General features: G+C 48.3%; 1 protein-coding gene across 8 annotated transcripts in view; it reads left to right on the forward strand.

Annotated features, from left to right (window-relative positions):
* SLC4A4 (solute carrier family 4 member 4) overlaps window positions 1–14038 on the forward strand; it is a 122997-nt gene that overhangs the window by 8788 nt on the left and 100171 nt on the right. For 5 of the 8 annotated variants that reach the window (XM_041426866.1, XM_041426857.1, XM_041426874.1 and 2 more), the window contains exon 1: window positions 1507–1803. The exons of 1 other annotated variant lie outside the window; for it this stretch is intronic. In XM_041426866.1, coding sequence (XP_041282800.1) covers window positions 1586–1803 — 218 coding nt within the window. In that variant the 5' untranslated portion in view covers window positions 1507–1585. Of the gene's footprint in view, window positions 1–1506; window positions 1804–10852; window positions 10893–10926; window positions 11184–14038 lie in introns of those variants that run through there. 2 more of the 8 variants (XM_041426913.1, XM_041426922.1) reach the window with 2 other exon arrangements.

The following is a 14038-nucleotide window of genomic DNA, read 5'->3' on the forward strand; positions in this document are numbered from 1 at the left end:
AAACAACAGCTATTTTCTCAAGTACCTAACGTGTCTTTTCTTCAGGAGCTCCCTAGTTTATTTAAAAACGAAGTGAAGTGAAACTGGCACATCATTAAGGATTTAAGGCACGGAGACTGCAGTTGTTGCTTTTGGAAGAGGGAAGACATACAGTTATTTGGGTTAGGACTTGAGCACACAAAGCTTCTCAACTGATGTGGTGCTCTGCTTTTGTTAACACAGGGACTGTCATTAATTGAAATGAAATACAGTTGTAAGTGATGGGAGGCACCACTGCGCCCATTGGAAACTCTTTAGCCATTGAAAAACAGGTTCTTAAAAACCTGGATTTATTAAAGGGAACAGAGGAGCCTGAGTCCTGACCCATTCATGTGCAGACTGTGGCTCTGAGATCTTCCAGGAAAACATGGAACAGCATGAGGGGACAGTGACTTAAACAGTGTCTGGGGATAGCACAGGGGTGGCAGCAGCAGAAAGGAGAGGAGGAATTTGGCAGGGAGATCCTTCTGCAGCGCTCTCGCCCTGCTCTGCAAGTGCTGTGGTTTCTGTTGCTGCTGCTTTTTCTGCCCAGCCAATGGATTGCATATTATTCCCTAGTACAGAGTTTGGATGGGTGACAAAGGTGGAGCTTGGTAGCTGAGGAGCAGCTGAAGGGGCAGTTGCTGTGTGGTAATCATAAACCCTGCTGAAGAAGGGGAGTTTTCCCCCTGTGGAGCTACAATAGCCTCCTTTGTTCCCCTGAGAGTCTGTGCACTTCCCATCACGGATTGCTGTTCTGCCACGTTCCTTGTGAGCCTTTTGCTGAGCTCCAGGGTTTAAAAATATGTTATGGATCTCATCAGCTTGGCCTGGACAGTCAAGCTGCGTGCAGGAGCTAGAGCTGACTGAACAAATGTGGGATATTGGCACTGCTTCTCTCGTCCAACAGCAGTCTGGAGGGAACCTATGGAAGGGCAATTAGTGTCCGTAGGAGAGAGAGGAGGAAGTAGGACTGGGCTGGCAAGCAAGGTGAGCCTTGCCATGCTCGAAGTTAAGGAGAGGCAACATGTAAGGTACTATTTCTGTGGAAAATTATAACGAACTGACTAAATTATGGTTTCTATATTTTCCCTGGGTCGGTTGTTGTTGTGTTTTTCATGTTTTTGAGGTTTCCGTTTGGTTGGATTCTGTTTGGTTGGGTTTTTTCCACTGCTATGTGCTTTTGGCCCAGAAGCGCCCCGAGCCGTGCGTTTCCAGCGGCAGGGAACCTGCCGTGGGAGAGCCACAGGCTGCCCGCGGCAGTATCCAGGGACAGCACCCCCCCTGCTCGGGGGGATGGCATCTCCCGGCCTGAGGCACCGGGTGGTCACTGCCAGGCCCACTCACAGCGGCGGGGGGGGGGTCCCGCGGCCGCCCTTCCATCGGCACCTGCCCCGGCGCGGCTCGGAGCTCGGGGCGGGGAAGCGCAGCCCCGGCCCTCAGACTCCTCCTCCGGGCTCCCCGCCCCGGGCCCCGTGACGCCGAGCGGCGGCCGGGGATGGGATGGGACGGGACGGGCCGGGATGGGAGCGGGTGAGGGGACGGCCGAGCCCGCCGGCGGCTTTAAATGCGGGCCCGGGCCGGCGCCGCCAGCACAGCCGCGCCTCTCGCTCGGGCTGCCGCGGGCGCTCACCCGCACGGACACGGACACAGACACGGGCGGGCAGGTGTAGGGCCCCCGCCATGCCCCACTGAGCCAGCCCGCAGCCCGTCCGCCGCCACGGCTGCCCCGCAGCCCCCGCCCGCCGCCAGGCTGGAGGAGCGCCGCAAGCCCGAGCCCCGGAGGTGAGTGAGCGGCAGCGGGGCTGCAGACACCGCGCCCCGGTTCTCCCTCCTCGCTGTCTGTTTCGGTGGCCAGCTCTGCTGGAGCCAACTTTGAAAACGCTTCATGGTGCTGGAAAACTTTTTTTTAGCGTTTCAGTTGATGTTCATTGAGTTGTTAGCAGCCGCTGAATAGGCAGCCTCGTCTTCCCCAGGGTTTCCAGTTATCCACCTGGTGTATGGTTGTATGGAGTGTTTTATTATCCAAGACCAGCTCTTCGCTGTTTGTTTGCCCTTTCTGTGCTTCCTGTGAAGCGCTGCCATCCATAGCGAGAGCACACGGGGAAACGAGGATTTAACCATCTTTAGGCTTGCTCCTTTTTTCTTTACCACGTTAAGTTACTAACGGATTTTTCTTCTGTTCGGAGCGCATCCCTTTAGCCCTCGCGTTCAGGAGGAGCCCTCGGATGTGCAGGGAGCTCCCCCGGCGTGATGGAAAAAGGCACCGGGCTCTGGCAGGAGAGCGGCTCGGGGTGCGTGGCGGCAGCGCCGCGGAGTCGTTCCGCAAAGCTGCTCCTGTTGGTAAAGCTGGGCGCGTAAGGAGCAAGGTCGGGCCCTGGGGCAGATCCAGCGGTAGCAGCTCCCTTGGAGAACTGCTGGTTGTACTATATATAGGTGCTTGCTCCTTTTGTGTCAGAGAGGTGAAGTTACTGTGCGTCTGGACTTGACTCTGTGCCTGTGCTCCCAGCTGCTTAGGGACTTTGTTCTGGTTGTTCCTATGATGTACATACTTTCTGTTTAAAAAAAAACAAAAACAACATAAAAAAACCAACCAACAAAAAAAAAAAAAAAAAAGCCACCCAAAAACAGAGCAAGAAAAGCTTCACTAGCTGGATTTAACAAAATGTGCCGAGTTGTATGTATTGTGTGTGGGACAGAATATGTTGCTAAGTGCTGGTGTGATAGGCTGCAGGAAAACACCTAGTTCTTACTCTGGTTGAGATCAGTAGGAAATTGTGCAGAGGCCCCCTGACCAAAGCAACCTTCAGGCTCCCAAACCCCAGCAACTATTGAATGAGAGACTTCATTTTGTTCTCACAATTTCCAGTCCTGTGCCAAGTAATTAAACGGGACTGTTTGCATCTGTGCTTGCTCAGAGCATTGTACATAAGCTGATCTGTCCTAGTCCTTTCCTGGACTGCCATTCCAGGCTCAAAGACTTTTTCTGGTGACTCCTGGATTAGATGATGGAAGAGTTAATTTTGCAAAGCCTGGTTTCAGCTGGTGATTTTAGCTCTCATCATCTTCACCTGCTGCTGAGGGTCAGTGGGATTGGAAGGGCAAATGCTAGTACAATCTGCTGGGATGCTTCTTCAGCTTCCTAGGAAGGAAACACAGACTTTGAAGTTCCAAAAACACTAGGAGGATTTGCTTGTAACTTACCCTTCATTTCTGCTGAGCGAAGGGTAAGTTAATTTCACTTTTTTAAAAGCGACTGCTGGACTTTAGGGACCTGCATTCCCAAGATTCAAGGGACTGGCAACTGTAGACTGCTGACCTCGGATGAGTGGGGAGCAAGGCGAGGTGGTGGGGTGAGAAGGAATTATAGGGTTTTTTTTTTCTTTTCTTTTTCCAGCTATGAGGAGGAGAGACGAAGCTTTCATTTGTGTGCACAGGGCATTCCTGGCAAGGTAACACCCTGCACTCATCCGGTCTGCTCCCAGCAAAGTCTGGCAGGGTTTTCCCCTTAAACTTCCATGTTACAATTTTATATCTTGAAACTTCTCTGCAGCCAGAAAACAGCCTCATGTTCTGGTGCTGTCTTGTGGTATCACTTGCAGCAGGTTTTTAAGAGGAGCTTTTAAAATGCAGTGGGTGTTGGGTAAATGCTTCGGTTACCGATGTCTTAAGCTGATAAGAAAAGGTTGAATTTATGCACGAAGTGCAGTTCAAAGAAAAACATCCCCGTGAGAAGGAAAAATCTATAACTCCTTTTGTTTTCAGATCTACCTGCTTATCAGAGAGGGTGGAGAAGCTGAGTGTGTCTCTGGCTGAAGGTTTTCTAATGCTGCCATCCTGGACAGCTGTAATTAATAAGCTGGAAGGGGTTTTGGGCAAGGTAGTGAAGGAAAATTGCTGCGTGAGAGGCTAAATCAAAAAACCTGTTCTTATTTTCCTGCCAGTAAGTGTGCGAACAGCTATTTGCAGTCAGAGGTGCTGCCTTGCCAGAAAGATGCAGTCATGAAGGGAAAGGTGTTGCCTTGAGAAAGGAAATACTGGGGGAAGTTGTGCTGTTTTGGGAGCTGGGTGCCCAAAAATGGGTGAGTTCAGCAAGTGATGCTCCTGTGTTCGTACGTGCCATCTGTTAGTGCGGATTGGCTAGCAAACCCATTTCTCTTCTTTAATCTAATTTTTCGGGTTTTATGCCGTGACATTGTTATACACGTCCGTATCAAAACAGCATGGCTTTTACTGGTCTGCACCCCAGCTCCTCCCCTGGCCTGGGAGAACCAGAGGGCTCGGAAGGAGGGTTGGAAGGTGCCTTGTTGCCAGCGGCGTTGCCGGCGCTGCGGCGCCGCTGGGTCCCTCGGTGCTGCTGAGATGCCTCCGTGGCCCCACTGCGAGAGAGAGCATCCTTGTCACGCTCCAGCAACCCGCCTCACACGTATCTGCTGTGTGCATTAGGCTTAGAATTTGGACTCTTGCTTTGAGCAAATTAAAAGGGTACTGATAACTCCTCGTTCCAAGTCAATTAGCCGCTTCCGGCTTCAAATCCACTTAGAAGGCTCGCAAGGAGGGGGAGCGCTCTTTGAAAACCCAGTAATAGCAGTTTATGGTTAATATTGATAAAGGAATGTGTGTCTGTGTCATTGTTCTGCATCTGGTGGAAGGAAAGCTCCTCTTTTGTGTTCCCTCAGAACATAAGGACTTGGATGGGGAGGCAGAGGTCTTTCTCTTGACTCACACTGTCTGGCTTGAAATGAAAATGCAGCTATAAAATGGTCAAGGTTGCAGTGAATTCCCACAACCACTCAAAGCAAGGCTTCTGCCTCCCTGCCCTTGAACTTTGAGTCGCTGTAGCATCTCGTTTCTCCTGAGTTTGCTCAGGATCGTGCGCAGTTTGTGACAGGAATGCTTTTTATTGCTGTTGGACAGTGTCAAAGACAATGGCTGCACCCATTATTGGGTGATAAAACAATGCGTAGCACAAGTAAAAAGCTGCAGAGCTCTCGCTTTTCAATGGCTTAATTACATTAACTGAAGAGATGAAAATGTCTTTGAATTACTGTCACACAATTATGAGTCTTTCACATAAGGAACATACTTGAACTTGCCATAGGGACTGGCAGCGCGGTGAAGGTGGTGGAGATTTATGAGAAATCTGAAAATCAGAGAAAGCAACACCTCAGTTCTTGGCATTCAGTTTGATTTGGAATGGTGGATTTCTGTCCAAATTCAGTAGGCATGTAAGTCCATGCTGTTGGAGTATGGCTGAGCCTTCTGAGCACGGTTTTATCTGGATTTTCTCACCAGAAAAACCAGAAGAGTTGATTCCATGTCACCAATATCAGAATTCTTTGAGTCTGCGGCACAAATGAGCTTTCAGCTTCTGCATTCCAGAAACGTGTGCTCTTATAAACGGCCCCGGTTTTATCTGAATTTTCTCAGCAGAAAAACCAGATTCCATGTCACCAATACCAGAATACTTTGAGTCTGCGGCACAAATGAGTTTTCATCTTCTGCATTCCAGAAACGTGTGCTCTTAGGAAAGTTCATTCTGCTGCCAGAGCAAAACAGAGACCGAGGGGTGGATTTAAAATAGATTTATTATTTATATATATAAATATGTATGGAGAGAGAGAATATGGCTGATCTCTGTGTTTTCTGCTCCTAAGGAAATTCTTTTAGTGGAGGAAGAGAGTTTTCCCAGTGTTTCAAATCCTAGCTGTATTATATCACTACCTTTATAGGGGAACAGGATCATATTTCTGTTTTGCTAGCATATAATAAATACTTGCTAAATACTCTGTATTAATTCTTGAAATAAGCTTTAATTTTCCTTTCATAAGTATTGATCCATACTTCTGGTATCCCAAAGTGAGCTGAAGAACTTGGTGGTGGGAATTGTTCCATGACTTCTTTTAAGACTGAGGGTTACTCAAATCACTTCATTCTGTTGTTAATGACGATTATAAAAGCTATTTCATTTTATTGAAGTTATAGTTATTAGCATATTATTATTGACAATAAACTTATATCTAATCTAGGAATAATACAGAGCTGTGGTACCTCTGCTTTTGACCTCTGCGAGGTGACTGCTGCTCATCTGTGAAGTTGCTGATATTTGATGTGATTGTTCCCCAGGGGAGATGGAATTTTACTTTATTTTGGAAGTTATTACAATGAGCTGGTATTATACAAGAAGTCCTGGTGGGTTTGCATGTCCAACAAATTTTTGCCTTGTTTCACACAGGAGTTATTCCTGTGGTGTGTTCTGTCTTTTTCTGCTATTTTTTCTGAGCGAAACATGCAAATGCTTTGATTTTGATGACTGTGCAGATGTGTAATCTGATGGCAAAGATGACAGCTGAAGTCTTGTGTGCCAGCTATTCAGCTTTACTAAAATTTTTCAGTTTTCTCTATTTTGTACACTAGGTGCAGAAACAGAAGTTGGGTCTCTTTTTCAATGGTATGTGCAACTTGAAGATTATGCTGTTTTCCTCTTAAGTTTTTTTAATAAGTTTTTACTTCATTTTAATCACATCTTAAAGGTTTACTGAGCTCATTTCAACTCTTAACCTTGAACAGAAGGTTGCAAAAGTTAATTGCTTTTATTGTACCGGTGGCTGTATAACACTTCAGACACACTGTCAGCCCTTCGACGTAAGCGTAAAGGTCTTCTCATCAAGGCTGCTAAATATGAGGTTGGTAAGAATGAAACTGGGAAATAGCTGCTCAGTAGCTCAATGAAAAGTGGCATTTGAGCACATCAAACCTGTCTGTCGCACTGGAATTGAAGTGTATTTCTTAACACAGGAATTGGACCTGCACATTTTGCTGAGGTCTCAGAGTTAGCAAATGTGGTCATCTTGAAGCGGATGTTACCTGATTTCTTGTTAAATTTGTCTAGTCTGAGCTCACTTCCCTGGCTGACACTTTGTGAATTCAGCAGACACAGAGCACAGCTCAAGTCCAGCAGCCCTGCTCAACAGAGCTGCCTGTGTGTTCTTCTGGGCAGGAACAATCATCCCCAGGGGAAAATAGATGGGGCTTTGTTCTCTTGTGTCCCCAGCAAAGCTCCGTTCCAGAGCCTTGATGGCACAGCAAGCCAGCGTGTGGTGCCGTGGGAGCCTTCCACATCCATTGTTTGGCATCTCGTGATCTCTTAGGTGAGCAGGGACGGGTTTGAGCACTACTGACCCCGGAGAAGTGCCAGCGTGGCGTTTCATGGCAGCGGGAGTGCTGATGTTGGAGTGTCAGTGCAGCGAGCAAGGTTGGAAACGTGGAGCTGTTGCCTTAGTCCCACAAAATACTTCAGTGCAGGTGACTTCTGGCCTTGAGGCTATCTATTCAGCTCATTGGCCTTTAAGGCCATGCTGAAGTGCTGTGCTGGGGTGAGTCCTGCATGAGTAGTTCCACCGGCATGAACGGAAGAAAGGTGCGCTGAGATAGGACAGTGTGTGGGGAGAATTCATGAAGTGGGGCCAGAGGGGTGCAGGGACAAAGTCTGGATTGCAGCCATGAGCTGCTTGCAGGGTGGGGTTGGAAATCAGTGAAAGACCAGTGCAAAGTCTTGAGTGCATCTTTGATAGGCACTTGGAGGGTGGTGTTAGAGAAGCTGTAGAATATTGATTTAGAGCAGAGTTGGAATGAACTTAGAGCCACCATTTGTCCACCTGCCTAGCTTGTCTTTTCAGTCCCGGTTCACTTGTCGGATGACATCAGTTAATTTTTTTGAAAAGATACTTTGAATGGATATTGAAATGCTCTCCATTTCAGAGTGCATGTGTATCTCTGTCGTGTTATTGGTACATCACTGGAATGTGCGTGGAAAGGAGATTATTGCCCAAGAGCAAGAACTGCTTCTACGGGAAGGTGATAGGATGCCATGATTCCCTAGAACTCTGTGAGCGTTTCTAACTCAGGATAAAGGAGTATGTTTCTCCCCTTTAATCAGTGGTGAATTTCTAAAGCCGGGCTTCAGAGGCAAAGGCAGGCTGTCTCCCATGACATACAGCTCCCGTGCCATACAAGCTTGGAGAAGGCCTTCTGTGTCCATTGGGCTTTCCCGTGCCTGGGGAAGAGGTTTTGCACTGGGGTGGGTGTGCGGTCCCGGCCGTGGCACTCTGCAGGGTTCTGGCTTGTACGAGGCACCTCGCTGGCCTTTGGGTCTGCTGGGCTCTTGCCCCCTCGGCAGCGCTCTGAAGTTGAGCCTGGGAGCCTGCTAGCATGGAAGGAATGCGAGCAAGCCCGGGCTCGAGCGTGGGCTTAGGCCCGTGTTTTTCGGCAAGGCAAGCCCAGGCGCCCTGCCTCGGCTGCTGTGGGCACGGAGCTCCAGCCAGGATGCTCTGAGTGCTCAGCTTCGTGGCTTGCTCCTGTCTGCAGTAGAACTTGAAGGAGCAGGCATGTAGCTGCTGTCCTTGTACTATAATTGAACCTGGGATGGACGCTCTGGACCTGCGAACAAAAGAGGGAAAGGGCAGGAATTGCTGCAGAAGGAAGACCTCCGTATTTCCAAAGTTTTGCTTGGATCACGGCTCTCTTCCCTTTGCCAGGAATACAGTGTGTAAATTTTGTTGAAAGGGAATATGCTGCAAAACAGCCCTGTGAAAAAACCCCAACTGTGTGTTCCAGTGTCAGAATCCTCTCCAGAGACTGAGTAAAGGGAAATTGTGTCTCCAGCTTTTAAAATAATTACTCGAATTAAAGATCAAGCTGAAAGAGCCGAGTTCACTGAACATTAGCTATGCAACTTAATTTGTTAAAAAGCATTGAAAAAACAACCTAAGCTCATCATGCTCAAAATGTCTCTCCCAGCAAATAACCTGGATGTCCCCTGAATCTTCAGAAATGTGGGAGTGTAGAGATTCCTGTGAACTCTAAAAGTTTCTGTAATAACTTTTCTACAAATGGGGCCACGCTTCCTGAACGAACCTGTTTCTGCCTTTTTAATTCTAAGTGGTGAGTGGGACACCTTTGGGACACCTTTGCATTAAGTATTCCTGGTCTAGTAATGCCTTGGGTTGTCAACAGCTCTGTTTTCCTGAAAAGGCTTGACTTGTGACTCAGTGAAGGTACCTGCGGGTTTTTTGTGGAGCAGTCAGTTCAGTTCTGGATGTGATCCTTAATTTGTAATTCTCAGAAATATCTATGAAGTCTTGATCTGTGGTATCAGCCCAACTTTTCTGGCTCTGTTCCCAGACCAGTCATTCCGCTTAGCAATAAAAAAATGCAAGATAATGGATGCAGATAACTGGGATTTAATATTACTGTAGCCCATTTCCCGTTTACCTTTAAACAGCCGTGTTGCAATTAGATGTTGGGCATAAAGCCCTTCTTTGTTAACAGGTGCCTCCAAGAAATGTGTGACTGATGACCGTGTCTGGGTTCAGCTGTGGTGGCCCTGACAGCTTAAAAAAGGAGTGGAAAAGCTGCTTGTGCTTTTATGAACATCTATTACCAAAGCAAACCATTTCAGGCTTGTTAGAGAAAGTTCTTTTCCTGAGGCTTCTTCTGGAAGGATGGATTGCAGTGATCGACATGAGCTGTGAGGGTCTCCATTGTGTCCTCATGCACCAATGCTTCAAGGTGTACCTGCTGCAGCGTGGGCCTGGCCAGATGCTTTGAGATGTCCCCTCTCCAGCCTGGAGTTATCCTTTGGGGTGCCATCACAGGTCACAGCCCGCTGGCTCCATCTCCCTCTGGAGCTGCAGGCTCCCCAGGACAGCAGCACGGTAGCCCTGCGCTGGGCCCCGCCAGCCCGGGCACGTCGTCGTCATTGCTGTTATCAGAGCCTTCCCAGGCCCAGCAGAGCAGCCTGATAAGCACCACGGTGAGCACTGAAAGCAAAAGCTGCCCCTGACGACCTCTAGGCACCACAAGCGTGCCCATGGCCTGCTGATTAGTACCCATAGAGCTATGACAGCTGTAAATTCCACCTAGCACATTCCAATCAAATCTGCCGTTATTTTGAACCCTTTGTGCCCTGTGCTGGACGCCAGAAAGGGACTGTCCTGGTTTAACCCCAGCCAGCAACCAAGCGCTGCACCACTGCTTGCTCCCTCCCACGGCTGTAACTACAACATTGGCCAATTCCCATTTGTGAACTGTGTGTTTCCAGCACAAATCCAAACCGTGGCCTCATACTAGATGCTGAGAAGAAAATTAGCTGTACCTCAGGCAGAGCAGCACAGAATGTTATATCTGCTGTGATTCTTGAGGATGCCTTTGAGTTTTTAGTTCCTAAAGCAGAAGTAGCAACTCTTGCTTTATACAGAGTTCTGGAGGAAGAGGAGAGAGAATGTGGGACCTATAAAATATTTTTTATAGCGCTTGCTCATGTGAAAACACTATTGGCTTGAAACCCTGATGGGTAAAGGGCTGAATTGTATAGGCACATGGGAAATCTGAAGAGAACATTTGAGGAATGCCTGGGAAGTTCATGTTTATGGACTAATGATCTGAGTCAGAAGGAGCCAATTGCCATGCAGCGAGAGGAGCTCATTGCAGTGTCAAACTTGTGTAAGTGGCAGTAGGGGAGGCTGAGCAGCCTTCCTTTGGTAAAGGAGGATGCAAGTGATCTTAATTTTTGAGGTTTTCTCTCTCCAGAGAAGGGTTTTTGTCACAGTCCATTCCTAGAGCAGATGAAATTTTCCAGACCGTGAAAAAAAAAAGACTCAAGTCTCATTTTCTCTTCCCTTGCAGAAGTCTGCCTGGTCTTTTGTCCAAGCTCAGTAGTCATTATACTGGTGATTAGGTTACTTTGGAGGCCCCTGAACGTCCTGCAGCAGCGCTGCTTATCAGCATCGCTGTGTTCCTACCAGTTTGTCCCACAAGTTGTTCTTCCGGACAGCAGTGGTGGGTCACAAGGAAGGAGTTGAGAAGAAGTAGCTGTGAGTACTTTCTGGCAAGAGATGACTTTTCAGCTCTCGGGTTGTTGTTTTCTTCACAGCCTTGTTTTAGGCTGATATGAATAAGTCTATTTTGAGCTGCCCTTAAATGGATGTCACGTAGAGGACAGTCTTGTTAAAACTTGGGAGTTGCCTGCTCAGCAGTTGGGTTCTGCGCTCTTGGCCGTGGTTGGAGGATACAGTAAACCCAGCTTTAGGGCACTGAGAACCAAATTAAGAACCTGACTCTCCCACGGAGCAAAATGCCAGTCCAGAAGCAAACACTCTTTGCTGGTGAGGCGGGTTGAACATTGCTAACCGGGTTGCCTTTATGCAGGATCATGCCTTGTCTGCTCACGCCGCTCTGCTTTTATGCTGCGTCATGTTCGCCCCGCCGGAGCCGCTGTCCTGGCCGAGGAGCCCGCGTCGCTGCGGTGCTGACTAACGCCGTGAGAACGCGATCATGTGCCCCCGCCTGCCCCGGGCCAGGCCCTTATTAATGACTAATTGGTGTGCGGGGCTGAGCGTAAAGATCACGGGCTCGGGCTGCTCCTCGCCGGCATCACGCGCCCCGGCTGAGGTGTCAAGTGGGTCAGCACGGTGCGCGAAGGGGCAAGGGGCGCCTGAAGGTGAGGCTGTGCTCCGTGGCCTCTTCCCTTAGAGGTGTACAAAATCCCCCTTTGCTTTCTCTGCAGGCACTGCCGATGAGCTCTCTGTGGCCGTGGCAGTGAGGTTCCCCCAGACTGTGCCATATCTGGAATGCCAGTGCTATGGAACAGCTGTTTCCTACCACCCTGCCCCTCTGATACCGCGTGGAGTTTTGAGGAGGGGAAGTTTTCCTGCCTGTAGGTGTAATATGTAATATCACTGGTTAGTGATAGCCAGGCACCGTGCATATGGTTGTCCCAACAGCCTGATGACAGCCCCCAGAAGGCACAGCAGATGCTTTCCCAGGAGCAGCAGCACGACCTGTGGCTGTGTGGAAAGGAATTGTCACTTGGAGTTGTGTTTCTGCTTAGTGATCCTCGTGGGTATCACTTGTGAGGGACCTGTATCCTTCTGGCTCTGTGGCTTGTGCTGGTGTCATCAGTGTTTTCTTGAGCACTTGGCACTCTTGGGAGACAGATGGGCTACCTGGGTCCTTGCTGCTCTGGGCTGTGACTGACTCTCTTCTGACTGGAGCTTAAATTGGTGGAAGTGAGGAAATTCTTTTTTTTTCAGTTCAGCCTCAAGTTATAAAATAACTTGCTTTTGCATTTCATTCCCCTCTCCTCTTCTGTCAGGAAGCATTTCTTTATCTTCACTAAGCTTCCATTGGCTTGTGGTTTTGTGTTTTTTGGGGTGGTTTTGTGTTTTTTTTGTGGTTTGGTTTGGTTTTTTTTTTTTTTTTTTTTGTTTCCTCTTGATTTCGGTTGGTGTTTTTAGGACACCTTCTTCCCAGTGAAGGCAGGAAGGGCATTTAGTTTGAAATCTGGCTGTTTGTGTTTCTGGCTCTCAGGTCTGCATTAGTTTAGAGTGACTATTATTGAATTAGGATTTGATGCATGCACCAGGAGCAATGCCAGTGACCTTCCTCAGCAGAGATTTTGTCTCATCACCCTGGGAATGCTCGCTGTAAAGTCTTCTGGATGAGCAGTTGGCTTTCAAGGGAGGATGAGGTCCAAAGCCCCCTGCTTTTTTCCCCTTGTCTAATATTTTTGGAGTCCTTTCTTTTGCCTGAGTCTTGTGTGTGTGTTGGCATTTGGTTTGGATGGCTTTGCCCTTCTGTTTTAGTTTTACAGCTGTGTGCTCTCTCCACACTCCTTTGTAGGTGAACTCAAGTGGTATCACATCCCTTCTTACTTTGGAGCAACCGCTCCAAGGTGGAAGAATTGCAATTTTAGAGACCATCATCTAGTAACCAGGTAAAGTTTGGGGAGTTCCTGCTTGTGTAACGCCGTGCCAGTAGTTAAGCAGATTCCCAAAATGATCCATGTTAAAAATATCCCTCATGCTGGATTATGTTTTTGAAACCAGCATATTGTGAATCCACGTAGTGCTTCAGAATGCCAAGAACTGGATCAGAAATGCTGTGCCTGCACTCTGGGAAGTGCTGAGAGTGCATTAGCTCCCTTGGCTGCTTCAGATATGTCCAAAATGTTTTATACAACCAGGCTTTTTGCCTCTGCCAGCCAGAGCTCAGGTCTGGATTGTGCTGGATCAGGTCTTGCCTGTCCTCCTTGCAGCAGGAAGCCAGCACACGCTCTGTTCCCATGTTACCATCAATGGTCCAGAGATTTATGATGCTTTTAGAGGGGCTTCAGCATCTTGGAGGTGGTTGGTGGGACAATATGCAGCTCTAGGAGTTGTGCACTTGACAGTCTGAAGCCTGAGGGAAGGGAAAAGCTTCAAACTGTAATTACAGAGGTGAAATTAAGCTGTGAGCTGGTGTGATTGTTATGGAGAACTTTCCCCACCAAAGCAGTCACAGGAGAGCAGAAGTGCAGGAGCTAGCTGCTTGCTGGGAAGCCAGGATTGAGCGTGCTGGGCTGTTTTCCCTGGGGAAAGGCAGCCCTGGGTGAATGGTGCCAATGGTGTGCTGCCCCACCCCTCATTGTACACACTGCCTGTTCCTTTGCTCAGTGGGAAAAGGACTTAAACCCAGCACCGCCCAGCCCAGATAACTCTTTGCTTTGAGACACAGGACCAAGCTGCCCACTCTAACATCCTCATTTATAGCTGGGAATTTGCCTCAGGATCCGGCTTCCCATGCCTTGCTTTTGGAGTTTGCAGGTGAGCAGTATGCAGCAAATGCTGGAAGTTTGCTCCAGTTGCTGTTTCTTTGTCCAGGTTTCTCTGTAGGTGTATCCAGATCTCCTGTACTTTGAAAATTGTGTGCTAAGCTGATGTAAAATACACACTTGAAACGTTGCTCTGCTTCTTAGCCCATGGTACCTGCTCCTGTGTGTGACACAGCACACTTAGTCACAGATTCCTCAAAAAGAGCTCTTAGAGGAGGCTGGAACAAGGAGCAGCTATTGTACAAACCAGCGTTGGTTTCAAACAGACACACGGTCAAGTAAGAAGTTGCCTCTCAGGCATAAAACTGTAACAAAAAAATTGCAGGACATGACATTGTCACGGTAATAAATAGCCAAAAACAGATGCCT

Source organism: Onychostruthus taczanowskii, unplaced genomic scaffold (assembly GCF_017590055.1).
Source record: "Onychostruthus taczanowskii isolate IOZ18803 unplaced genomic scaffold, ASM1759005v1 scaffold114, whole genome shotgun sequence".
In the NCBI taxonomy this organism is placed as follows: Eukaryota; Metazoa; Chordata; class Aves; order Passeriformes; family Passeridae; genus Onychostruthus; species Onychostruthus taczanowskii.